Source organism: Ailuropoda melanoleuca, chromosome 9 (genome assembly GCF_002007445.2).
Source record: "Ailuropoda melanoleuca isolate Jingjing chromosome 9, ASM200744v2, whole genome shotgun sequence".
Taxonomy (NCBI): domain Eukaryota; kingdom Metazoa; phylum Chordata; class Mammalia; order Carnivora; family Ursidae; genus Ailuropoda; species Ailuropoda melanoleuca.
Window position 1 is genome coordinate 52,472,910 of NC_048226.1, and position 26,033 is coordinate 52,498,942.

The 26,033-nt window shown below is 38.2% G+C and overlaps 2 protein-coding genes across 3 annotated transcripts in view; both read right to left on the minus strand.

Annotated features, from left to right (window-relative positions):
• Window positions 1–384: 384 nt before the first annotated feature.
• IMPA1 (inositol monophosphatase 1) lies at window positions 385–18,871 on the minus strand. The gene is made up of 7 exons (XM_034668507.1): window positions 18,758–18,871; window positions 15,621–15,702; window positions 15,092–15,240; window positions 13,116–13,276; window positions 11,606–11,714; window positions 2,816–2,967; window positions 385–1,954 (listed from the first exon to the last, which is right to left on the minus strand). The coding sequence occupies exons 2-7, from the start codon at window positions 15,681–15,683 to the stop codon at window positions 1,839–1,841; spliced, it is 750 nt and encodes a 249-aa protein (XP_034524398.1). The 5' UTR covers window positions 15,684–15,702; window positions 18,758–18,871; the 3' UTR covers window positions 385–1,838.
• A 1,588-nt stretch (window positions 18,872–20,459) lies between these two features.
• The window catches only part of ZFAND1 (zinc finger AN1-type containing 1), a 32,451-nt gene continuing 26,877 nt past the window's right edge, over window positions 20,460–26,033 (minus strand). The window contains exons 8-10 of one of the 2 annotated variants that reach the window (XM_034668245.1): window positions 25,798–25,911; window positions 24,096–24,277; window positions 20,460–23,864 (exon numbers count right to left, since the gene is read on the minus strand). In XM_034668245.1, the coding sequence (XP_034524136.1) occupies window positions 25,891–25,911 (21 nt within the window). In that variant the 3' untranslated portion in view covers window positions 20,460–23,864; window positions 24,096–24,277; window positions 25,798–25,890. The remainder of the gene's footprint in view (window positions 23,865–24,095; window positions 24,278–25,797; window positions 25,912–26,033) is intronic. The other variant, XM_034668244.1, reaches the window with a different exon arrangement.

Genomic DNA, 26,033 nt, shown 5'->3' on the forward strand with positions numbered 1-26,033 from the left:
ACGGGTGAGTTTAAAGTACAAAATCCTCATCTTCTAGAACAGCAAGTTACCAGATGATGAACAAAGCCAATAAGTACGTAACAGAATATATCCATCTTTAATAAGATGGTGGTAGATACCAGAAAAAACTGTTGAGAGTTGGAGAGATGGACTGCTACTACTCAAAAATTTTTCAAACTATTGTTGGATGACTCACTTGTCAATCCTTTTTCAACGTCCAAAGAAATTTCAGCCACAAATTATCTAATTGCATTTAGAATAAAAGATTAAGTCTTTTAGAAAAGTTGGGAAAACTGCAGGCAAAAAAACCCCCCCAAGAACATGTATTCAGTCACAACTGCAAATGTCAAATATTTACAACTCAACACAAAAACCCTAGAAGTCCTTTAAACTATAAACTTTAATAACATTTGTACTTATTTAAAATTTTATTCATCAGTCTTAATTAAAATAAATGTAATTGAAAAATTAACCACAGAGTAATATAGTACAAGGTATTTTTACTGCACATGACCAACAGTACAAATACAGTAATTATACTCAAATCTTAGTATATTTTTAAATATATTAGATGTGCATAACAATAAAATAACCTCCTACTTTACAGATGTACTTTTCATTCTATCCAATACAAGGCTCACATGAGACCATAACAAAACTTAATACTCTGTTCAAGTGCCCAGGGACAAGGCTGAGCAGTCAATTAGCCTTTTAAAGCATCTATGAACCAGAACAATTTGTTTTGAGTTTCATAAGCCAAAGACTATTAAGGAGTACTTTAAGACTGAATAGAATCTGGTGGCAAAGAAATTAAAGGAGTTTGGGGGGGAAAAAAAAAAAGTTCAATATTAACAATACAGTATATTTGCCAGGTTTAGTTTCCTGTGCACAACCAGGTCAGTATGAACAGCTTTAAAACATGAATACTGAGTTTAGTACAATTTTATAGTGTATCTAATTATAGTAGAAAAGTAGCTACCTGATGAGAATGCTTTTTTGAAACGGCTTCTTTTTTACATAGGGACTTTAAAAGAATCCAAATACTGTAATGCAGGGTCTTAGAAAATACATTAACTGCAGAAATGCCCACAATTAGAAATGATATCTGGTAGTATGGCAGTTGAAATGGTATGGCAATGTAGAAATGTTAAAAGGAATGATAATGTAAAATATGAAAACGATGATGAGATCATTTTTACGTCAAAACCTAAAGTAAAAATAAAGAGTGGTGAGCTCATTACTTTATGTATAACTAGGACTTGCTACCTCCAAAATATTTATTCTTTCAATGCTTATTTTTGAATTGCCCATATTTGACAGATACTCTGCTAGGTGCTATGTATACACTGATGAATAAAACTAGGGTCTCTGCAAAGAAAAAAAAAACCTGAGTCAAGGAAGTACCCATTATATTCTTACAAATTTAATTAAAGTTGGCTTTGGGAACTAAAGAGAAAATTTCTTCCAAAAAGTTACCTCTCTAATTAAGAATGCTTGTGTACACGGTCAAAATTTCAGAAGGTCATATATACTCAGAAACTCTAAATTGCTAACTATTTCAGTTGATGTGATTGATACCTTGTCTCATCAACTACCCATGTATTTTTCCCCAAAGTACGCTCCTACACTAAAATTCTTTAAAATATTTCATCTATTCTTTCATACCCAGTCTTAGTAAAATATACAACAAACTGCAATTTTTATATCTGGGTATCAAAGACCATTTAAACCAACCATATTATTTATCTGAAATAAATGTCCTAAATTTTATAATACCATCAGTGTGTCAGCAAATATGGGGAGATGCAACTGTGACTGAATATGTGAGGCTGTTGCAATTACTCTTCATCATCTCTTTGAAGTGGTATCACCTGAATTTCTTTGGCTATCCTTTCTGCTAATGTTTTACTATTTGCAGCAATTATTCTTCGTGACATCAAGTCAAATGGTCCACCTAAAATCAAACCAAACATAATTCCTGTAAAACTAGTATAGCAATATGTACTACAGTCAAACATAACATTTTCATACTTTCAGTTTTCTTAAAAAAAAATTGTCATAACCATAATGTTTAAGCTTTGGCAATACATAAATGAGTTTTAAGAATCTTTTAGTAAATACCAGGGTTTTTTTTTGAGGGGGGTGTGTCTCAATCATACCAATCTGAAAAATGCTCTCTTTATTTTTTTTAAGTTTTTATTTAAGTTCATTAGTTAACAAGCAGTGTAATATTAGCTTCATCTACTTCTTTCTTGTGTTCTTTTTATTACTTTTATTACCTCTTTCATGTTTGGGAATCTATGGACAGGAAATTTAACTCCATAGCCCAGCATTTTCATTCCACTCTCCTTCCCATTTCTTTATTTCTTCATTCCCTTTCTCCCAGATCACTGGTGAATATTTTTAGCCCAGGTTCACTCTTCACTTTAAAACATTTCACCATCAGTTCAAAGCAAGAAGCTCACCTCTCTAGGCCCAAGGCAGAAAGGGATGGTGGGGGAAGTTCATTGTCAACTACCACCACGGTCACCAAACCTCAGATTCAGTGACTTTCTATAATTTTCCAGTAGCTTCTTGAGTTCCTGATACTCACATTTGAAGAGGCTTAGTCATTTATCATCATTAATCCCACATTACAATTAGCTTCTTATCCTTGCCTCTATCTTTCAAAATTTGTTATTCTGATTTTGCAGAAAATTACATGGTTTTTGTTTTGCCTTTAAGAGTTTAAGTGTAATATATATTAAACATTTAAAAAGCCACATATAAAGGAAAGTCCAACAGAGAAAAATGCTTTACTGTCCCATAATTTTACCTGTCACATCCATTAGTACTCCACCAGCTTCAGTAACAATAATGCCAGCTCCTGCCATATCCCAGCAGTGAATTCCCATTTCATAATATGCATCTGCAACCCCAGTTGCCACAAGGCACATATTAACAGCTGCTGTTCCAACACCTCGGATCCTAACAGATAACATTTAAAAATAAGATTGAAAAAAATCTTTCAAAAAGGCTCCTCCTTTAGTTTAAGTGTTGAGAGAATTTACAAGTAAAAAAGCAAAACAAAACTTATCTGATTTTAAAATATACATAAAATCTGATTATCATGGTACACTATACAGATGACAAAATTAATCCCCACAGAGCAATCATTTAGGAAGATAAACATTAAAACAAAGATATTTTCAGGAAAGAAAAAAAGAAGAAAAGGCCATAATTCTTCTATAATGGCATTGCATGTATATTCATATTTGTCTCAACTCAGGGACTACAGACCCATAGGTCTCTAGAAGGAGTAAAATGTTAGGTCATTGCCACATGTGTACACATCGGTATGTGTGACTAGAGAGATAACTGCACACCTGAGCTCTGATAAGACAGAGGCCTACCTGAAAAGAGTATTTCAGGTTTGTACCTCTTCCCTGGAAATAGATCAAATTAAGGTAAGTATGGACACTACTTTGATAGCCATTACAGTAACAACTGATTCAAGAAAGAATCACCAATAAATGCCAAAATGCACAACAGCAAGATTGGTATTTACATAATGTCAAAGTATCTCCCCCAAAGATACGTAATACATGCATATATCATTTATTGTGCTTTGCTTTATCACATATCACAGAGAATGATTTTTTTTTTTTAACAAATTGAAGGTTTGTGGCAAACCTGCATCAAGCAAACCTACTGGCACTTTATGTTTCTGTGTCACATTTTGGTAATTCTTATATTTCAAATTTTTTCATTATTTGTTATGTTGATCAATGATTATGACTCACTGAAAGCTCAGATGATTAGCATTTTTTAAAAATAGAATGGTAAGGTATGTACATTGCTTTTTTAGACATAATCCTATTATATACTTATATATTGTGGTATAATATAAACATAACTTATTTGCACTAGAAAACCAAAAAATTCATTTGACTTGCAATTTTATTGAAATAGTGCAGGTTTGGTTCTAGACTAAAGCAATAAAGCAACTATCACTGAGGTATGTCTGCACCGATAATGGGAAAGCATCTTTATAATGGTCTACCACTATCAAGTGATCTAACTTATTATCACCAATAACGGGACAAAAAGATATCACGTGCCGCCTCCTATTATGCACTGAGAAAGACACAACATTGCTTCTCTGGCACTCCTGCCAAAAATGTGTAACTCTAATCTTGAGAAAACCAGACAAACCCAAATCAAGAGACTTAGTACAAAATAACTGGCCTACCCTTTTCAAAAATAGCAAGATCATAAAAGACCAAGACTAAGCACTGTTCCAGATTACAGAAAATTGATGAGAAATGACAATTAAATTGATTCTGGATTGAATCTTGGATCACGTTTTTTTCAAAATTTGAATAAAGTCACTATATTAGGTAATATATCACTGTTAACTTTCTGATTTTTACAATTGTATTCTGTTAGGGAGAACCCCCTTTATTAAAGGAACATACACTGAAATATTTAAGAAAAGGGTTCATCATATCTGCAAGTAATTTTCAAATGATTTTTACTCAAACTCCTTTTGTAATTATTTAAACCTCTGCATATAAGGCAGCAAGATCTGTTCACTGAAAAGGAAGTAACAGGAGTTGGGGGAGAGCAGGGAAGAGGGAGTTGTAGGAGGAGCCTGAGCTCAACTCCTTCCACAGACACACCAAGATAACAGTTCCATCTGTGCAAATCACTCTGAAAAATGACCCAAAGTCTGGCAAAACGACCTTCCGAAGTTAATTGTGGAGAGACCACATCAAAAAGGGCAGTAGGGGCCAGAGATGCAGTTGGGAACCAAACCCCCCCCAGTAAGACTAACCCCAAACAGGAGGGACATCACAAGCGTGGAGAAGTGAGATGATCAGACTCCATGCTAGGTACCCCAGGCACCAGGGAACCACACTGGGAAGATGAGCTCCCACAACATTTGGCTCTGATAACCAGTGGGGCTTAACTTCGAAAGCTGTTAAAATTAGCAGGGTTTAACTCCAGGTACTTTAAAAAATCAGCAGGCTTAGCTCTGGAAGAGCTGGAGGGCACTGGGAAACTGTCTCTGCCCTAAAATAATCCAATGTAAATAACCTATAATAAATAGCCTAGCCTAGACACAGCATAGAAGCAGCAATTTTTAAAGTGTCTATGGTATACACGGAAAGAGATTTATTTACTAATCATAGAACAAGTGCTGGAGGGCAGGAATCTTCAGGAAACTTCTCCAAGAACAAAAGTATAGGCATGTACTTCACTTCATCTCCCCCAGCCTAAATAGCCTGACATGTGTGGGAACCTGAGTAAACCCTTTCCATCTATTCTGCTACCACTGCATCCCTCACCCTCACATTCACCTGCAGACCCACCCCACACAACCCCCCACCCCACAACTTGGTAGGTGTCCCTGAAAAGCAGCTCCTGCCCACCACATCCTGCAAGCAGCCCCAGCAAGGAGCAGCACCACTCCAAAGTGACTCTTCCTTGGGTAGAGGGGGGATAACCCCACACACCAGCACACTGACAGTTCTAGCAGCCAAACCTTTTAGCTGGCCATCCAGGGAGAGTGCCCTGCACTTGGTGTGCCTGCAGCTACAGCNATCTTCAGGAAACTTCTCCAAGAACAAAAGTATAGGCATGTACTTCACTTCATCTCCCCCAGCCTAAATAGCCTGACATGTGTGGGAACCTGAGTAAACCCTTTCCATCTATTCTGCTACCACTGCATCCCTCACCCTCACATTCACCTGCAGACCCACCCCACACAACCCCCCACCCCACAACTTGGTAGGTGTCCCTGAAAAGCAGCTCCTGCCCACCACATCCTGCAAGCAGCCCCAGCAAGGAGCAGCACCACTCCAAAGTGACTCTTCCTTGGGTAGAGGGGGGATAACCCCACACACCAGCACACTGACAGTTCTAGCAGCCAAACCTTTTAGCTGGCCATCCAGGGAGAGTGCCCTGCACTTGGTGTGCCTGCAGCTACAGCAGAGACTGGGTATAGATATCTAGTCTGACTGTCCACCCCCCCACCAAAAAAAAAAAAAAAAGCCGCCTAGGAAGCCCTGCAGGGGAAGTGCCCTTCCCTCTGGTGTGCCCACAGCTATGGCAAACTAGATGGAGACACCTCCCACATACAAGCATGCAGTGGTCTCAGGCCCCTCAATGGTGCAGGACCAAACCTGGCATGATGTGCCCACAGCAGGCAAAATAAGATAGGTCATTGTAGCCAACTGGACTGAAGGCAAACGTGACTGAGCCACAACAGTAGGGTGCACAGAGCCCACAGAGAAGACACCCCTGGAGTGCCTGGTTCTGATGACCACGGGCATTGGGCTACAGGGCACCACAGAATCTTTTCTTCACAAGGCCACTACTTTCAAGACCAGGAGACAGAGATGACCTTCCTAATACACAGAAACAGAGTTAGACAAAATGAGGAGAGGAATATGTCCCAAATGAAAGAACAAGAAAAAAATCACAGCAAAAAAGCTAAATGATATGGAGATAAGCACTATGCCTGATAAAGAATTCAAAGTAATGGTCATAAAGATACTCACTGGACTTGAGGGAAAAAAAATCTCAGATCTTCAGGAAAAAGGTAGGCACGATTGGTAGTGAAATAAAATCCCCCAAATCTGTGATTATTATTTTTCTCTATTTTTTTTTATGAAAACAACTACAATAAAGGTCGGGAATACTATTTAACATACACATTAACTACACTAAATTTAAGAACCTCAAAACTCTAGCTTCTCTTTTAAGGACAAATGTATATACCTGTTTAATATTTGCTTTTAATTTCTTCATTTATAAAACTTCCATTTCAGAAGGACTCTGAGGTTTGGAAAATAATAGCAGCATTCTGACTTAAAACTATTATCTTCCCCCAAAATAAAAAAAAAAAAATCAACGAGGACAAGTAAAACCCATAGGACCCATTCCTTCAGCAGTTCTAGGAACCAGAAAACACAAATTCTCAAACTACCTGTAACTAGAGGGAAAAACAAACAGAAGAATCCTAATAGAGCACTGCAAGCTTGAGGATACAGAGTTGGGGAGAGGAGGCGGGAAAGACTCTGTCACAAAGAGGACAAGGGAGCAGAGGACCCAGCGGGAATACAGACAAAGCTACCTTAAGAAAGAGAAAGTAAGGGGCGCCTGGGTGGCACAGCGGTTAAGCGTCTGCCTTCAGCTCAGGGCGTGATCCCTGCGTGATCCCTGCGTTATGGGATCGAGCCCCACATCAGGCTCTTCTGCTATGAGCCTGCTTCTTCCTCTCCCACTCCCCCTGCTTGTGTTCCCTCTCTCGCTGGCTGTCTCTATCTCTGTCAAATAAATAAATAAAATTTTTTAAAAAAATTAAAAAAAAAAAAGAAAGAGAAAGTAAGACAAATATAAAAATGCCGAACAACATGTAAGGATTGGTAATTCATAGTCCTGCTACAGGGAAGGGGCTGGAAAAAAAAGTAAAACCTCAACTCACAGCCACAAAGAAGCTGTATTTCTTGGGGAGAGTCAGATAAGATTGGTTATTCTACATATATGTGCGATCTAAAAACAAAAGAATAAAAAATCCAAGCTCTTAGAGAACATACTGGTGGGTACTAGGGGTGGGGGGTTGAAGGGGTTGCCAAAATGGGTAAAGGGGGTCCAAAGGTACAAATTTCTAGTTATAAAATAAGTCATGGGGATATAATCTATTGCATGGTGACTACAGTTAAGAATTTTGTATTGCACATTTGAAAGTTCCTAAGAAAGTAGATCTTAAAAGTTCTCACTACGAGAAAAAAAGATCTGTATGTGGTGGTGAATGTTAACTAGACTTATTATGGTGATCATTTCATAATATATCCAAATATGAAATCATTATGTTGTATACTTGTAACAAATAATGCGTCAATTTATCTCAAAGAAAAAAAAAAGAGAGCGAGAGAGAGAGGTGGTACCTCTTTTAGACAAAGAAGAGAAAGAAAAGAATTAGGCGTGAAAAAATGAGGATCCTGCAGAAATGAAAAAACAAGAAAGGCCAACCTCCACCCCCCCCACAACAATTTAACATATTATCAGAAAAGAAATTGCACAGAAGGGCAGAACTGATAGCATAAGGAGCTCTGAAACCAGGAACCCTNGAAGGCCAACCTCCACCCCACCACAACAATTTAACAGATTATCAGAAAAGAAATTGCACAGAAGGGCAGAACTGATGATAGCATAAGGAGCTCTGAAACCAGGAACCCTGATCACAAAATGAACAGAAATAGAAAAAATGAGATCACATCCACATAAAACTACTGTAAAATATCAGATGTTTTTAATCATACTGCTAATGAAAGTATTTGGGATTTTTTTTTGCCTGATAAAGTTTCCCCCCAAGTAAACAATGAAGCTGTAAAAAACTGAAGATGAAACCAATCCAACCTGAATTAAATATCCTCAAACAAATATTTGTAAATATGGAGGCAGGGGAGGAAGTTAAATGAGAAATACAAAAACTACTGCAGAAATTGTGGGGGGGGCAGGGGTTGGAGGAAGAAATGAAACAAGAAATGAGTGAACTCAGAAAAGGTGGGGGAGGGGAGAGACAAAATTAAATCAGGAATAAAAACCCAATCACAAGGTACCTGAAGGAGAACAGATGCCAATAAAAACCTAATCAAAGGCAATGAGGAAAAGCAATACAGGAAAAAAGTAAAAATGGTGAGAGAGAAAGTAGCTGAAAAAGAAGACCCAAAGTAAATTGAACATTCCTACTGCTGTCCGGAAGAAAATGAAAACAGAACAGAAAATGAAAATGAGAACTGAACTAGTATTTAAAACTATAACTAAAAAAAATTTTCCTGAATGAAAAAACACCTGAGTATACATGTTAAAGGAGAAAATTCTGCCAGAATGAGCAATTCCAAGATCTATTCTTGTAAAGCTATTAGCCATGGAAGATTGAAAGGAAAAAAAATTCTCAGAGCCTTCAAGTAAAACATGAATTTTTTTTAAAGATTTTATTTATTTGTCAGAGAGAGAGAGCACATGCGATCAAGCGCACACAAGCAGAGGGAGTGGCAGGCAGAGCTAGAGAAGCAGGCTCCCCGCTGAACAAGGGGCCCGATGTGGGACTTAATCCCAGGACCCTGGGATCATGACCTGAGCCAAAGGCAGATACTTAAGCAACTCAGCCATCCAGACATCCCAAAACATGAATTTAAAAGCCAAGAAAATTAGAATTAGAATGGCATCCGATTTCTCAAAAGCAACATACAATACAAGGCAACAGTAAAATAGCATTTTCAAGACATTTAGTTCATACTCTTTAAGGATATTATATCCAACCAAGCTATTCAAGTTTCAAGGCCACAGAAAAACAGTGTGGAATGTGCTAGAACTCATGGAGTCTTATGTACATGTGCTCTTCTCAAGGAATCTACAGAGGATAAGCTCATACAATCTAAGGGTGACTTGGAAAACTTTATAAAATCCTTGCCATCCTTTCCTAAAGTCAAGCAAAAAACTAAGACCAAAGGGTAGAATTGAGACTAAACAAAACAGTCATATTAATAAATGAAGAGGCCTGTTTTATTAAAAGAAAAAAATATTTAAATTCATTTGCATTCTTAAGCAAAACTCCACTCCATGCTGTATTCAAGAGATACACTTAAAGGGCTAAAAGTAAGAGTGGACCAAGATTTACCACGCAAATAGCAATAATAAGGAGATAGAGTTTGCAATTTTGATGTCAAAGCAGACTAAGTCTAAAAGCATGAGACAAGACAAAGGATACTATATAAAGTTAAAATTATATAAGAAGTTATAATAGTTATATATAGGCATCAAATAATGCAGCTTCCAACTTATTTTATAAAAGAAGAGTTGCAAGGAGAAATATAAAGAAACACACCAATAATAAAAGTTTAGGGGTGCCTGGGTGGCACAGCGGTTAAGCATCTGCCTTCGGCTCAGGGCGTGATCACGGCGTTATGGGATCGAGCCCCACGTCAGGCTCCTCTGCTATGAGCCTGCTTCTTCCTCTCCCACTCCCCCTGTTTGTGTTCCCTCTCTCGCTGGCTGTCTCTGTCAAATAAATAAATAAAATCTTTAAAAAAAATAATAATAATAATAAAAGTTTAACATATCACTCAGTATGAGACAGGTGAAGTAGACAAAAAAATAAACAACATAATAAGGTTCATCTTTAGACTATATGTCAAACATTATACCCTAATAGAGAATATACTTTTTTTCAGTGTGTACAGACCGTACCCAAAATTAATTATATCCTAGGCACAAATATTAGTAAACTCCATAGCAGATTCACTATGATGTAAAAAATCTATTAAAATTAAAAATGAAATTAAAAAAATTTCTTTGTAGAAATTTAAGAACACGGGGCGCCTGGGTGGCACAGGGGTTAAGCGTCTGCCTTCGGCTCAGGGCATGATCCCGGCATTATGGGATCGAGCCCCACATCAGGCTCCTCTGCTATGAGCCTGCTTCTTCCTCTCCCACTCCCCCTGCTTGTGTTCCCTCTCTCACTGGCTGTCTCTATCTCTGTGGAATAAATAAATAAAATCTTTAAAAAAAAAAAAATTTAAGAACACAACTCTTAGGTGAAAGGGAAAATACAAACAAATTACAGATTTTGTGAAAAATAATTATAATGAAAACCCTACATATTAGAATCTATGGGATACATTTAAAACAGTGGTAAGATAAAAATTCATAGCTTAAACACTTATATTAATAAAAAAAAATCAAAGAATAAAAATAAATTCAAGGCAGAGAAGAGAAAAAATGTAGATCAGTTTAATAAATCATAATCCTGGTTCTCGGGAGGGGGGGGAGAAGACACACCACTAAGTAATTTAATCAAGATTTACAAAAAGAAGAAAGCACAAACAAAAAAATTAGAAGTGACAAGGGAGAAGTAACTACTGACACAGAGAAATCAGAAATAAATTATAAGAGTCTACCTTGTATTCTTCTATGCAAATAATTTGAAAACAGAGAAGGTGGGTAATTTCTTAGGCTGTGGAAATATTCCAGATCAAAAGTGGCTGAAGAGACAATGACAACTATATTCATGCTTGACCCTAGACTGAATCTTGCACTGGAGGAAGAAAATGCTACAAACACTGATGGGTCAACTGTCAAAACTAAATATGGATGGTAGATTAAACATAAATTTATGAGGTCAATAATTGTACTGTGGTCATGGAAGAAAATATCCCTAATCTCAGGAAATAAATTGAAGTATTCAGGAGTAAAGAGCCATAATATATGTAATTTACCTTAAAATAGTCCAGGGGAAAGAAAGGTGTGTATATACTTGTGTATGCATGCATTCATGCACACACGCAGAGGGAATGATAAAATAAAGCAAATGGGGTAAAATGTTAACAACAGGTGAATCTGAGTAAAGGGTATACTTTTTTTCTCCCATTATTTCTGCAAATTTTGTTAAGTTTGAAATTGTTCTCAAATAGAAAGATTTTAAATTACATTACAAAATTATAATTATGGTACTAATCCTAAGCGTATTAATAAAAAATTTCATTTTTAATGGAAAACTCATCCTTGAAAATGTTAGATTCTCTGGAACTTCAGGGAAGAAATAATAAGAGCTTACCCATGAATAGGAATGCACAAAAGCTTTTCCAGATTAGAAAGAACAGTTCTTACAGTCTCTGGTGTTCTGGAAGAGCCAAACTCTGTCACCAAAAGTGATTTGGTAATATCTAAAAGAGAATGTTTTAAATAATCACTAGAGTTTAGTAATAAGAACTCTGATTTAAAAATGTGATACTTGTAATTCAGAATAAAATAGGACCATTTTTATCTCTTATCCTAGTTGTACCATATTTCTTTCACTCTAAGCCCTGAAGTATTAAAATTCTGATTATCCTTAAGTGGTTGCTTTTATAATCAAGGAGTCTGCTTCTTAGATCATCCTCAAAAAGTGTAAAATATAACCAATTTGCTTGCATGCATGATACCTGTAGAGGGAAACAAGCAAACACCTTAAATATTTAAAAAGTAGAATTTAGAAATTAAATAATTTAAATATAGATTTGAACTAAAACAAAAGTTTGAGTGGTGGCTGACCGCCATTTACTAAATTGACAGATTACCCAATGCATTCCATTCTGTCTTTGAAACGACATGACTGAAGCTCATAACACACTCAACACTCTCGGCTAACAGGCTCCCCACGCAGCGTACCCTGCACTTCATCTCCTCCCACCAGTGTACGCTGAACGGCTTGTTCTGAACATGTTTACAATTACTGTTTCTTCTAATAATCACAGAATCTAATTAAAAACTATGAAAAGCAAAAAAAATTACAAAAAGGGAAAGGTTTAGTTTCTACGAAAGCTACCCCATTACTTTGATTATAAGACGCATGTTTTTTCACACGTTATCATCTTAAAAATTAGGACGCATGTCCCCCAATCTTTAGGGTCTTAGAGTTCAATAAAAAGAAAATGAACTAAAAATCTGCTCTCAACTTAAGTGTTTGAGGAGAAAAATCATAAAAGGGTAGGGGGATTCTGAACTTAGACTGATCTGCAAGTATCTAAGTTCTTGCTGCACTTAAGAATCTGAGTACAAACTCTGGGAAATGTTGGACAAGGTTTATGGAAAAAAGGTGACTCAAAACCTCAGTGAGCTGTCACACAGAAGACAAAATGCCAATCATCAAGGTCATAAAAAAATGTAGAGACCTGATTTTTAATGATTCCCAACATTAACAAACTTATTCCCCCCCCCCCCCCGATTTACAGTCTAACAACTGGTCGCAGTGACATCAGATCAGAGGAATTCGACAAGGTGTTTAAGATGTACTGGCTGTAACAATAAACCATGAACTCTGTGGGGGCAGGAAGCCATTCTTATTCATCTTCCTACCCCCAGCACTTAGCAAGCCGCCCAGTCTGAAGTGGTGTTTGCTGGACTATACTTACTTTCCTTGCTTCCACTACCACATTCAAAACTGTGGTGGAAATAAAAACATAAAGGGAAAATACACATAATCTATGACTCTGTTAACAACTGGGAGAACTTGACTGGTTAACTCAAAAACAAGAAAACACATGTATATAATATCAACCACACCAAAAATTAAAGAATGAACCTACCTTCCTGTTGTGAAACCTGTAGTTTTTGACCATTACAAAAGGCTCCCTTTCCTTTCCTGCCAGTATACATCTTATCCTCCAAACAACTGTATACAACTCCAAATTCCATCTGCAGAAGGAAAAAAGTTTCCTTTACCAAACCTGAGTATTTTTCACCATTAAATCAATACTTTTTTTTAAGGCAGTAACAAAAAAAATACAGTATATTGAGAACGTTTTCGAGTTACTAGGGATACTTAAAAATGCTAATTTCCAAGCTTAAACAGAAGAAAGAGGTCATCAGGCTTGAATCCTTGACTCTTGCCCCATCCATTTCTCAACTCACCCACCTTGACCTCTCACCATCTTGCCTCAGATAGATAAATATTTCCTACTTTCTAAGGTGAGTACTTCCATCTGTATTATGATTCCCACCCTCTCAAACGTCCCTGAAAAACTCCTGTATCAGCTGATCCTCCTTCTCTCAGATTTCCATTCTGGTACTTTCACACCAAATTTCTACCTCCCCCACAAAATTTTCAAGATGTTATCGTCTCCTTTTCCCTTCACTACCGAAGGATAGTCTACACTTTACCTCTCCTATTCTCCTCTTAATAAAAATTACAATTTGGCTTCTGCCCTAATCACACACACTTCTGAAACTTCCCTGAAAGAGATTTCCCATGAATTCCTGCTAACCAAATGCCATCTCCAAAGAACTGGAGACTACTGACCATCATCCACACTTCATTACTTAATCTAGTACCCCCATGTTTCTGGAAGTACTCTTAGTCCTACCTCACTCATTAATCTATCTTTGTGTCACTTTTTCTAAGGACCTCGTTCTCCAACCCTTAAATGTTGTGTAGGTCAGGATTTGTTCACTCTTCCATTTCTTCCATTCCCCTCTTGGATGTCTATATTATGAGAGGTTTGTTCTTTCCAGTCCATAAATTCAACTACCACCTTTAACTGTACTATACCACCGATAGCCCCATTATCACAGGTAAGAATTGCTATAATTGCTAGAATTATCTGTCACTCTGTACTTGAAAAACTTCTACTGGTTTTCTACAGCCCAAAACAAAATCTAAATGTTCTGGCATAGACAGGCCACAGTGCCTCACAATAAAACCACAACTGACTCACCTCATCAATTCTGTTCCTGCCACTTTCAGAGTTTCACTCACAATGAACATCTCGTTCTTACACACATCATGTTCTTCTCCAAGCTGTTCTTTCTGATTAAAATGCTTTCTTCCTTTTCTTCTTTATGAAAAAGTCCTATGTTTCTAAAACCCAGCTCACATGACCAAATTCTAAAGACCCCTTCTGTTATGAAGATTTCCCCAAACCACTCCTGGGCAGAACTGGATATACCGTCTTCATGTTGTCACAGTGTTTGCTTCCTAGTTCCACTACGTATTTATCTGTTTGCACATCTAACTTGTGCATGAACTGCAGTTAGTTCAGTGGTAGGCACGGCACACAGTCCANAGCACACAGTCCAGGGCTGATTATATGCTAATGGCTCCTTTCGCTTCTTTTGGATGTTCTCACTAATTAGCTCAACCCTGTGCCTAAGATGTGTTTTTATTTTCACAGATTTTTTAACTCTCTTGTATACATGCTGATCAAATACCTCTTGTTTGCTCCTTCCTGGCAGCTACAGCTTGGGCAAACAACCCGAGTTTAGCAAGACATTCCTGCTCAGGATTTGTAATCTTGAGATAATGAGGTAAAGATACCCAAAGTCAGCAGTCAGTCCTGAGGCTACGACTGGTGGCATCTGAAGCGGTGGCCACTGGGGCCGCCTGTAGCTTGGCCTTCCTTCCTGACTTCTGCCTGTGTCCTGCTCGCATGGCTCCTGAGATGCCCAAAACTCTCCAAATAAATTCCTCTTTAGCTTAAGTTAACTGAAGTCAATTTCTGTGTCTAGAATCAAAATTTGTCTAGTACATTGACTCTAACCTAAGTTTCAATTTATCATGTGAAACTAAAATAAAAAATACCTGTGAGATGGATACTTTCCCTTTATGGAAGAGATCAGCATTTTTTCAATTTTTTGGTCAGTAGCAGTTACCAAATCAGCTGGAGAACTTTTAATCATGACATTCATTTCATTTTTTATGGCTTCACGAACCACCTACAAAGATTTTTTTGATAAGCAAATAGAAAAGGCATAAATCATTTTAAATCAAACTAAAAGATAAAATATAGAAATGGTTTAAAACATTCAATCTGTCTGAAATGATATGCTTAAAAATGTTTTACCACAATGTATATAATATAAACTTTAAGTGGTTATGACCTTCTAGGTACAAAATCATACAATCTTACATCCTATTATAAATTCACAATTGTCATTAAAAAGGTTTAATGACAAAATCAGAGTCTTGACTCCATTGAAAATGTTTAGTAAAATGAAAACAAATGCAATTAATCAAAATGCCTGTTTTATTTCACAGGACAACCACATGCTGTCCACATCCATCACATTAAGGCTGACAAGATTTCAGTTCATACCTCTCCAGCTTGTCTTGCTAGGGTTACTGCATAATCCATGCATTCCTGCCAAGGATCAGCCATCTTCTGAACAGATTTAACACTAGTCAGGACAAAGCAATTAAAAATCTCTAAGTCTTAATTATAGAACAGTTAGTTCACAAAAACATCTCAATTAGCATAGTACTTTCACTCAGGAAATGAATCACACATGTATAAAATCACAAATGTAGTAACTGCCCTCTTCCTGGTGTTAGAGTTCAATGCTTTTCAAGATTCACTCATAGGTCCATTAAAAAATATTCTTACCTAAATCACTTCTATTGCAGAAACATTTACATAACAAAAAACACTCTATAAAAGTGTTTCCCAAAGAGCCTATAACTCACATTAAAGAAACAAAACAAAACAAAACAAAAAACAGTGTTTTGGGAGATGGAGAAAAAGGGCACAGAAGTATTTTAAAAGATAGGTCCATGTTTCAATAGAGAATAAAGTGAAAATAAACACTGGGAATGCTGAAATTAAAGAAGCTTTGAAAGGAAGGCACAGAAGGTATATGCTCAATTCTGATATTAAGGTCCTCTGATCTTTCTATTACAACATGTGAAGAAAATAAAATTCCAGGACTAAAAAAATAATTTATTTTCCAGAAAAAAATAACATTTTTATCTTCTGAACTGTCCAGCTTTCCACTGACTTCTGAAGAGAATACGAAAATACCCCACCACTGGCTTGACCACACTCTAAAATCGGAACCTAGGACAGTGAAGCTTTTCAAATGGTCAGAAAAATGTGGCATCATTTATAAAGCAATCCCAGGGATGCCTGGGTGGCTCAGTTAGTTAAGCATCTGCCCTAGGCTCAGGTCAGGATCCCTAAGTCCTGGGATCCAGTCCCACATCCTGCATTGGGCTTCGTCCTCAGCAGGGAGCCTGCTTCTCCCTGTGCCTGCTGCTCTCCCTCCTTGCGTTCTCTCCCTCTCTGACAAATAAAATCTTAAAAAAAAAAGTAAAATGTAAAGCAACCCCAATTTTGTCACCTTTGTAGTTGAGAATAACTGACACACAGTTTCACCTTAAAGACTACTCAGAATTTCCTACCATGGTGCTCACAGTGTAGGAAAAAGGAGAGGAAAGGAGGGGAGGGCAAGGGCAAAAAGAGTGAGCTGTTTTAGCTAGTTTTTTTTTTCCCCCTCTGATGTAAGCTTTTTTTTTTTTTTTTTAATGTAAGGGGGAAACCACTTTTCAAGTTAAAGGAGTCACTGCTTAGAGTGTCTCAAGAACTGTTTCCAAACTTTTTTTTTTCCCCCATTCTTACTCCATTCCTCTCTTGCAGGCTTAACAGAACTAGATTAACAGAACAATGTATCTGCTTTCTTGCCAGAAACTTTGCTCAAGCCTCTCATATCTCTGCCTTCTAACAACACCAGCACAGATGTAACTCCTACCAATTCTTCGATGCCCATTTCAAAAGCTACTCCTCCTTCTAGGGATTCTCCTCCCAGAATTCGTTATTTGTTTAATCATTTGATTGCTATTTGCTGAATACCTATGACACGCTGTGCACTGCATCGTAGTGAGGAAACAGACCCAGTTCACTTACTCGCAAGTGGGGAGTCAGATATTAATAAAAAAATCTGACTACATACAAAATCACAAATGTAATAAAGCCTAAGTAGAAGTACAATGAGAAAACCATGCACCAGGCAGCTTTAACCTAGCCTTAGGTATCAGATAAGGTTGCCCTGACAACATGATTAAATCAAGATCTGAAGGACAAGTGAATAGGCATTAACTAACTCAAATGCAGGATGTAAGCAGAAGAGTAACTAAAAGGCCTAAGTGTGACAGCTCAGAGATCAAGGGAAAGGGGTAGGAATGAGACTAGGGAGATAGTAGGGATCATCCCAGGCAGGGCCTGAAAGGTAAGATTTTGACTGAGAGCCATGAAAAATCATTTCACCGTAGCGATAGAAGAGAACAGATTGGAGGGTGGAGGGAAGAGTGGAGATTGGGTGCTAGATAGACTGGACTGGAGATTTAGATTTAGGATGCAGTAGTCCAGAGGAGATCTGAAGGTTGGCTTAAACCTGGGAGAGTGGAGGAGAAGTGTTTATAGAGAAGTTTAGAGAATGGAGAGATATTTGCGTTAGGAGGTAAAGTTGGGGGCATTTAGCAATAATTTGGATATGGGTATGAAGGAGAGGAAGAGTTCAATGATTCCCAGATTTCCTACTTTTAGCAACTGAGTGGATAATAGTTACATTCACTGAAACAGGGAGTAACAGAAGAATCAATCTGGAGATTTGGATAGGAGGTGGAGATATCAAAAGTTTAATTAGTAGAGGATAAGAAGCCTTTGTGAAACCAAAAGGAGATGTCAATTAGGCAGCTGAACTATGGTTCCTGAGCTCACAGAAGAGATATGACCTGCAGATATAAATGCTATGTAAGTCACCTGAGTAAGCAACGATTGAGTCCTGAGCCTGAATGACATCCCTAAGGAAGGAACACACAGTGAGAAGCTGGAAGGACGCCTTGGGCCTAGAAGAGCCCAAAAAACTGTGCATCACACTTAGGACACTCAGGAATGTTTTCCTTATGTTTTTGATCATCTATGTAGGTGCCTTATATTCACAACCACTTTGAGCACATGTCTTAATGGAGATAAGCATATTCCATTCACCTTCACTTTCCTAAGACAAACGCCTGAAACATTCCCAACTGTTTCTGTCCTGGTCACAGCCTTCCTGACAGTGGGAACCATACACCTTTCCGTCACCCGTCCCCAGCAGCGCAGCTGCAGACAGCATGAGATGAGGGGCTCACACTGGGTCTGCATGACCCTGGTAATATGCCAGGTCTCTCTGAGCATCCTTGGAATCGATAAAATGAAAAAGACAATTATTCTACGTCAGCTGCCACAAGGGTTCAGAGACAACGCGTGGGCGAAACCGCTACACGACGTGGGGCCTGTTCCCGGTGTCACTCGGCGGCGGGGTCTAAGGACAACACTGCAGGGATAAAGGGGCCGGGCTACGGCCTCCGACCCTGGGCGCCCACCCACTCCGGCCGCGCCGTCCGCAGCACCCAGCCCGCAGCTCTAATCCAGACAGCCCCATGTCCGATATAAAGCCACAGGAATGAAGGACTTACATCAACTTGGGGGACGTCAGACTCACCAGGTTACCCGGGGGCTCTGTGTCTGGGTTCTTCCTGAGAGCGAGAAATCTCCCAGACAGGAAGTCCCGCCCCTGCGGCCCTGCCCACGTGGGCGTGACTCCCTCAGGCCGGAGGCACTGAACGAGCTGGTGCGGGGCTCCTGCCCCACCCGCCCCGCGGGCCTGACAAGGCATTAGAGATTTGGCCCCTTTTGATTTCTGGTTCCAACTTCCTTTCTGCAGCCTGCGCTTTCTTCAGAAATTTAGAAAACTTGAGAAATTAGCTTTTTGGTTCTTGATTGTCAGTTATCTTGAAATAATCTTTGCCAGGGAGCTTGCATGGCTCCGTCGGTTAAACATCTGCCTTCAGCCAGAGTCCTGGGATCCAGTCCTACCATCGGGCTCCCGGCTCCCCGGGGAGCCTGCTTCTCCCTCTGCCTCCCTCCCTCCGTCCGTCATGAATAAATAGAGAAAATCTTTAAAGAATAATCTTGCCAACTGCATAGCGGCGACTAGTGTTGATCTAACCAAATAAAAATTTCCAGGCATTTGCAGAAATGCCACCAGAGCCCTCTTTAAGCCTCCTTTAAATGAACATGGTCCCACTGCAAAGCTGCTATAACTAAAATCAATGTAAGCAACGTTAAATCAGAAGATCAAGTCATTATTTCTTATTCAAATTAAAATCACTTCACACTTCCTACCTCAAGTGAGCAGGAAGTCCAAACTTTTTCTAGGGACCTCAGCTGCCACCTCACAATTGTTCTCAAGTAACTCAAGAGTGTTTTCAGTGCAGAGGCCATTCGACTTCCAACGTCTGAAAGTGAAATGAGGACTCTGGTAGTGCACAGGAAGGTCTAGTGCGCAGATCCGGTTTTGGCAGTGCTGCAAAACTGGCCCACACGATCCAGAAGATTTTTATTCAGTGCTGTGAGTTTAGAGGGCTGCAGAGGTCTCAGTACCTGGTATACTGCTCTTGGCTTCCCAAAGGGATCATTTTTTAAAGCTATGTCATATCTACAGTCATTGTTCCCAGTACCAAAGATCGTCTGTTGTTCCAAGGTGATTGGGGGTTAGGGAGCGGTCAGGTTCCAGCATCAGCCACATACTATGCCAGGACAAAATCTGCTTCCTGATGTGGCATCCAGGTCATCATTCCAGACTTCCCTAAAGGCAAATTTCCTCTTCTGAGTCTTTGAAATATCCTTTTCTACCAGCTGACTTCCATCCCTGAGAATGGTTCTAATTATGCTAAACTTCAAAGGAGAAAAGAGGTGAGATCCAATGCCCTTGATACTTTCCCAGACACCTGACTATACAAAGAGGGGGTGGTATGGGGGAAGAGGTTCCTTTATGAAGCCACAAAGTGCTAAAGTCACACATCTGCAGGAATAGTAAGCACCCAATTGTCTTGTATTTGAATAAAGAGGGACCACTGTGATGATTCCTTTCCCAGAAATCGTGGGTATCTTGTTAACTCTACTTAAGTGATTTCTTTATTATAAAATGTAACTAGAAAGGCAATTTGTCTCCCAATCAATAAAGTATGATCAGGGGCACATGGGTGGCTCAGTCGGTTAAGAATCTGCCTCTAGCTCAGGTCATGATGCCAGGGACCTGACATTGAGCCCCGCACTGGGCTCCCCGCTCCTCGGGAAGCCCGCTTCTCCCTCTCCTCCCTGCTTGTGCTCTATCTCCTTCGCTATCTCTGTCTCTCTCTCAAATAAATAAAATCTTTAAAAAAAAATGTTCATGAAAATATAAGTTAAATTTGTATAAGCTTAACTATAAACTCCTAGGTGGAGATTTCTGTTTTAAGGAGTCAGTAAAATATTCCATGCAGGCAATTATCATTTTATAAAGTGAATAATAACCATCTACCACCATGCCAAACCAGGTCTTTTATAAATCTTGATATTCATATACTGGGTTTGGTGAAATTAGAAAAAGAGAACCCTAGTTGTCCTATTAGCTGGCAAAGTAAACAAAAATTCCCTAGTACTATGGGTGAATATCACTGATAGGAAAATGTTCAAAGTTTTAGGCTCCATACAGAGTTATCAGATTCATACTTCAAACCAATAGATATTTCAGGGTCAAAAGTTTAACCTATGATAAAATAGCAGCAGCTAACACTGACCATGTACTATGTGCTAGGTACTATTCTAAGTAAGTACATTGTAAGTATGATCTCATTTAATTCTGTGTAATTACATAAAATTTCTGAATGTGAGACGCCATTTGGAAGCTTCATTTTCCTTTCTAACAAGTGAATTCCTGAACTGGACCAAAAGCGGCAACTGTTTTACAAGGAGTTGCTAAACAGAACAATTGGCATCAGGACCATAAAACTGTCGGTAACTTTATGAAGACAGAATAGTTAACTAAAACATAGAAAGATTAGTTTCATTTGATAGCACCAATTAAAGTAATCAAAAGCAGCTCAACTGCTTAGCACCAATTAACAGGGTTTTATTTTTCTCTCTTTATCAAAATCATGTAATTACCCCAATTCTTCTTTCTCAGAATAACCTCTTCTCTTCCCCACGAGTGGGACACTTTTCTGGTTGCTAACACAATTTGTGCTCTCTGAATTGCAATTCGGAGGCCCCAAATAAAAGGCCTTGTTTCTTGTTCACTTTCACCTCCTTTTCTCGGCTGACAATTCCCCCTAACAATTTGATAGAATTCACATTATTATCTCCATTTTTTTAGACAAGGAAACTGGACTATAGGAAGATTCATTTGCCTACAACTACCAGGTAAGAAAACGTGGAAAGCAGAATTATTTCGAGAGATTTCTCATTATTGATGCCCATACTATCTTTGGAGAAGAGTGCAAACTCAAACTAGATACTAAAATTGCCACTGAACATTCAAAGGTGGTATAGAACAAGCACACTATTCCTTTGGGACCTAGTCTGTGCGTCAGCCCTTTATTTGAGTAAGCACATAGGAAGTGTGGGAGTATCAAAATTAATAGTTTATAATATTATATATATATTTTGGTTGTAGTTCTCATGTTCAAGGATTTATAGCAAAATAGAATATGACAGGAACACAAACAGTTATGAAACAAGCCAAGCTGGCTAAATATGAAATATAAAAAAATTGTGAGAATTTAGAGAAAATTTCACTTACAGTTTGCTAAGTGGGATTAGCAAAAGCTTCATGGCAAGGCTGATACTTGCGCCAGGTCTGCAGGAGTCATCAGAATTTAGATAAAGACAAGGCCTGCTCCTCTGGTTGTAGGAACAGCATGAACAAAGGCATATTCATGAGATACCAAATCATCCAGTTTGAATGGAGCAAAGGCTGTGTGTAAAGAAGTGGGAGCGGAGATAAAACTGGAAAGTGAGAATGAAGTCTGATAGTACGGTGTAATAAAGAAGGAATACAGACTTTATTCAAAAGGCAAAAAAGCTTGCAGCAGGGAAGATACAAAATCAAAGTTAGATTTTAGGAAGATTAATCTGACTGTGACTGGACAGTGGACAGAAGGGACAAAAGCAAGTTAAAGGTTTAGGGAAGCAATAATATAGGGCAAAAAAAAAGTGGTATTACTGGGAATGAAGAGATTGATGAAAAGATATTATAGGAAATTTCCTATAGGAAATAACTGGACTATAAAGGAAAGGATGAAGAAAGGAGAAAAGGGGAAAGAGATGATACTGTTTCAGGATAAATGGTAATATCCTTAGCGACACATGTGCAAGACAAGAGGAAGTACAGGTATGAGAGCAGAGAGGCTACATTTAAGACATTAAAAAAAAAAAAGACATTGATTCTGATGAGCCAATGAGAGAAGTAGGAATTTACATATTCATTCTCTATGTGAGCATTTACTGACTGCCTATTAAATGGAGAGCCCTTCCATAAATACTTGGGATATATCACAATCACCAAAGGATTATTTATTGCTCTTTCCTGTTTAAGAGACTATAATAAAGTGTCATATTCAAATTCAACTCTATAAAACATTTCCAAACTAACACAGTTGAAAAGTGCTCTCCTTCCTCTGAATTTCCGCACATTTAACTATCTGTACTACTCATGGGGTGCTTAGCACTCCCCTAGTGTCAGGTTTTCAATCAGATCATAAGTGTATTGAAAACAGGCATCATTTTAGATATTCTTTGAATCTCCCACAGTATCTCATCCAGAGTAGGAATTCAGTAGTGCTTTAATTGTTAGGGATTTCTTTTTCCTTTTATCTTCTATGATAAGGATACATCTTTTCTTAGCCTTATAGAACAGAAAGGAACAGTAACATTTCACAATCCAGAACACATGACCACTGTAAAAGGAGCCACAGAAGCTAAGTCGGTCTTGGACTGTAAAAAAAGCTGAATAATAGCAAGGGCTAAGGAATGAGTATCCCACTTTTGATAGCAAAAAGTTTACAAACAGGAAGAGGCAGCACAGAAGTTTCAGCAAAGGAGTACCGAAACAACAAACCCAGAGCAGGAACTAAGACACCCAATAAAGGTACCTCTAGGTTAACTATTTTTAGAAACATTCTGAAAGTCAAATAAATCCCTACAGGCATTAAAACCCAGAATTCTAATTATTCTCTCCAAGAAGTTTGCTTTTTCAAGTATTCTACACTTGACGACTATTCCAACTGATTATAAGTATAAAAAGGTATATATAATTTTTTTTAAAAAGGTATATATAATTTTAGAAACAGGAATATAAAATGTCAAACATCCCATTGTACAAGTAAGAATTGGCAAACATCGGGGCGCCTGGGTGGCTCAGTTGGTTAAGTGTCTGTCTGCGGCGTGAGTCATGATCTCAGGATCTGGGATTGATCCTGGGATCTCAGGGTCTGCTCAGAGGGAAGCCTGCTTCTCCATCTCCGTCTGCCACTTCTCCCTGCTTGTATTCTCTGTCAAATAAATTAAATCTTTAAAAAAAAAAAAAAGTTGGTGAATATCAGTATCAGTACCAATAACACTAAAGTGCAAGTTATCTAAAGGACCAAATGATAGATACCTCCTTCTAGAGGCAGAACGAAGAAATAGACCTCGCTCCCCCAGGGCATGTGCAGGTCATCACAAATCCAAAACCCTATGCTGTGCCTCCTGTGATGCCAAAATCTGTGTCAAAAGAAATCCATAAAATGGCATAAAAAAAATTGTGTAGTTGCCCCCAAGAATTATTGGCAAAGTTCTCTTTCACGCTCTTTGAAACACCTGCAAATCAATACTACAACCAAATGCACATCAGTAGAATAAGCATTTAGGATATTCCAATCAATATGCATTGATGCCTTGAAAAGACAGTCTTTTCTTTAAGCACTTTAACATTATTTCTTGAATCTTGCCTACCTTCAGAATCCCATAGTTGAACAGTCAAATTTGTCCATCTTCATCTGTCACAAGGTTTCTGATAAGGTTTTTGTCATATTCACCACTTGCAGCAGTTTAAGATCTTCTAATTGCAAGAAGAGATAGCTGGAGTTTGGCCAATCATCTCCATAACTTGATCTTACAATGACAGTTTCTTCAATCTTTATGAAAAATAGCATTTAGTCTTTTCTATATTCAGAACACTGAGAGATGACTTCCTTGCTTCTCCCAGCATCACAAATGACAAAAGCAGGGCAATAACAAGTTTGCTAATCGTTTTGAAAGTTGAAATAAATCACATATGCAAAGCCATTAAAAAAAAACTAAAGAAAATTCTGCACAAAGGTTCAAGTGACAGTCTGAGGTCGTTAGGTAAGTTGTTTTTGCTCTACCAAAGTCCACCATCCTTTTCAAAATACGAAGCTATCTAGTGAGTAACACAACTTGTTTAACCTGTAGTTATGAAAATGTAAAAGCCATAGCAGAAACCTAATCTCTTTCCTCTGGACTTCTCATTTCTGCTAATGAAAAAACAGCCTCCCATTTACCTGAATTTAAAACCTTAGTGACCATTTTCCTAATTCTCTTTCTTCCTAAGGAAAACCCACACTGAAAGCAGTCACATCCAAAAATCTAAGATAGATATTGAGGAGGCCTATAAATGGGTATTACTATTTTATTCATTCAAGTCAAAATCAAAATATTTACTGAACATGCTTGCTGGGAAACTGAGCTAGGAGCTGGGTATACAATAGTAATCAATTCAGACATGGTCTCTGCCCTCTTGGAGCTTAGTCAGGTAGCCTCTTATCACTTAAACTACAGTGCTCAGGGGTACCTGGGTGGCTCAGTTTAGCATTGGACTCTTGTTCTCAGCTCAGGTCTTGATCTTGGAGTTGTGAGTTCGAGCCCCTACTTAAAAACTGTAGTCCTCATATCAGCCTTATAGGCTGATAATATTTTTCCTACAACTCTAAAGAGTGATTGTTATCAGGCAAAAACAAACTGTTTTTGAGGTCCTTAAGTAGTAAAAAAAAAAAAAATTCCAGGATGATTACCAAATAAGCTTGGAAACCTAGGGAAAGCAGATGGCTGGATCCATGGCCAAAGGTACAACCTAGTTACAGGGACACCATTCCTGGACACTTGGATGGCAACACAGTAGGGCACAGGAAGGCCACTGGCACTAATTCTAATCTCTTACTCCTTCCTATAACACTATGTCCTATTCATAGCTAGGGACAAGGACATTCAGTTAACCCACCTTGGGTCACATGCCTTTGTCTTATGAGGAATAAGGAAAATACCAGGCTTTTTTGGACTCCAACCCACAGACTCTTTGTATTTCCCAAACAAGAGGAGGGAGTTCTGGTGCTAAGCCAAAAATAAAAAAGAATTTAAAAATGGAAAAAACTACTACAACTGTCTACTACTGAGCCTATAGATCCAGTAGTCTCCAAACATATAACCATTTCAGGAGATCCTTGATGTAATCATGACAAAATCTGTATCAAATGCAACTCTGATGGTTATGTATCATCAAGTATTTTTGATAAAATCTTTGCCCCCTTTTTGACAAGAAATTGTAAAACTGATTTTTACTGGACATTTTTTAGGTTTTAATAAATATTCCATTTATATAGGCTAATCTTACAAATGCAATAGATTCTGTATTTCATACCTCTTGTTTCCATGTACCACATTAGGAGAAACATGACACACTGCACCAATGTTGAATATAGGGAATGGAACTAATGTTTCTGCAGTACCTCAGTTAAATTCCCAGGGAACTTGCCTAGATTACAATGACAAAACAAAATAGATATAAAACAAAAACTTTATGAACCCAAAACTATCTTTACACTTGTATGACTAAATATCTCAAATCGTAATTTTTGTTGCCCAGGTCAAGGGTAT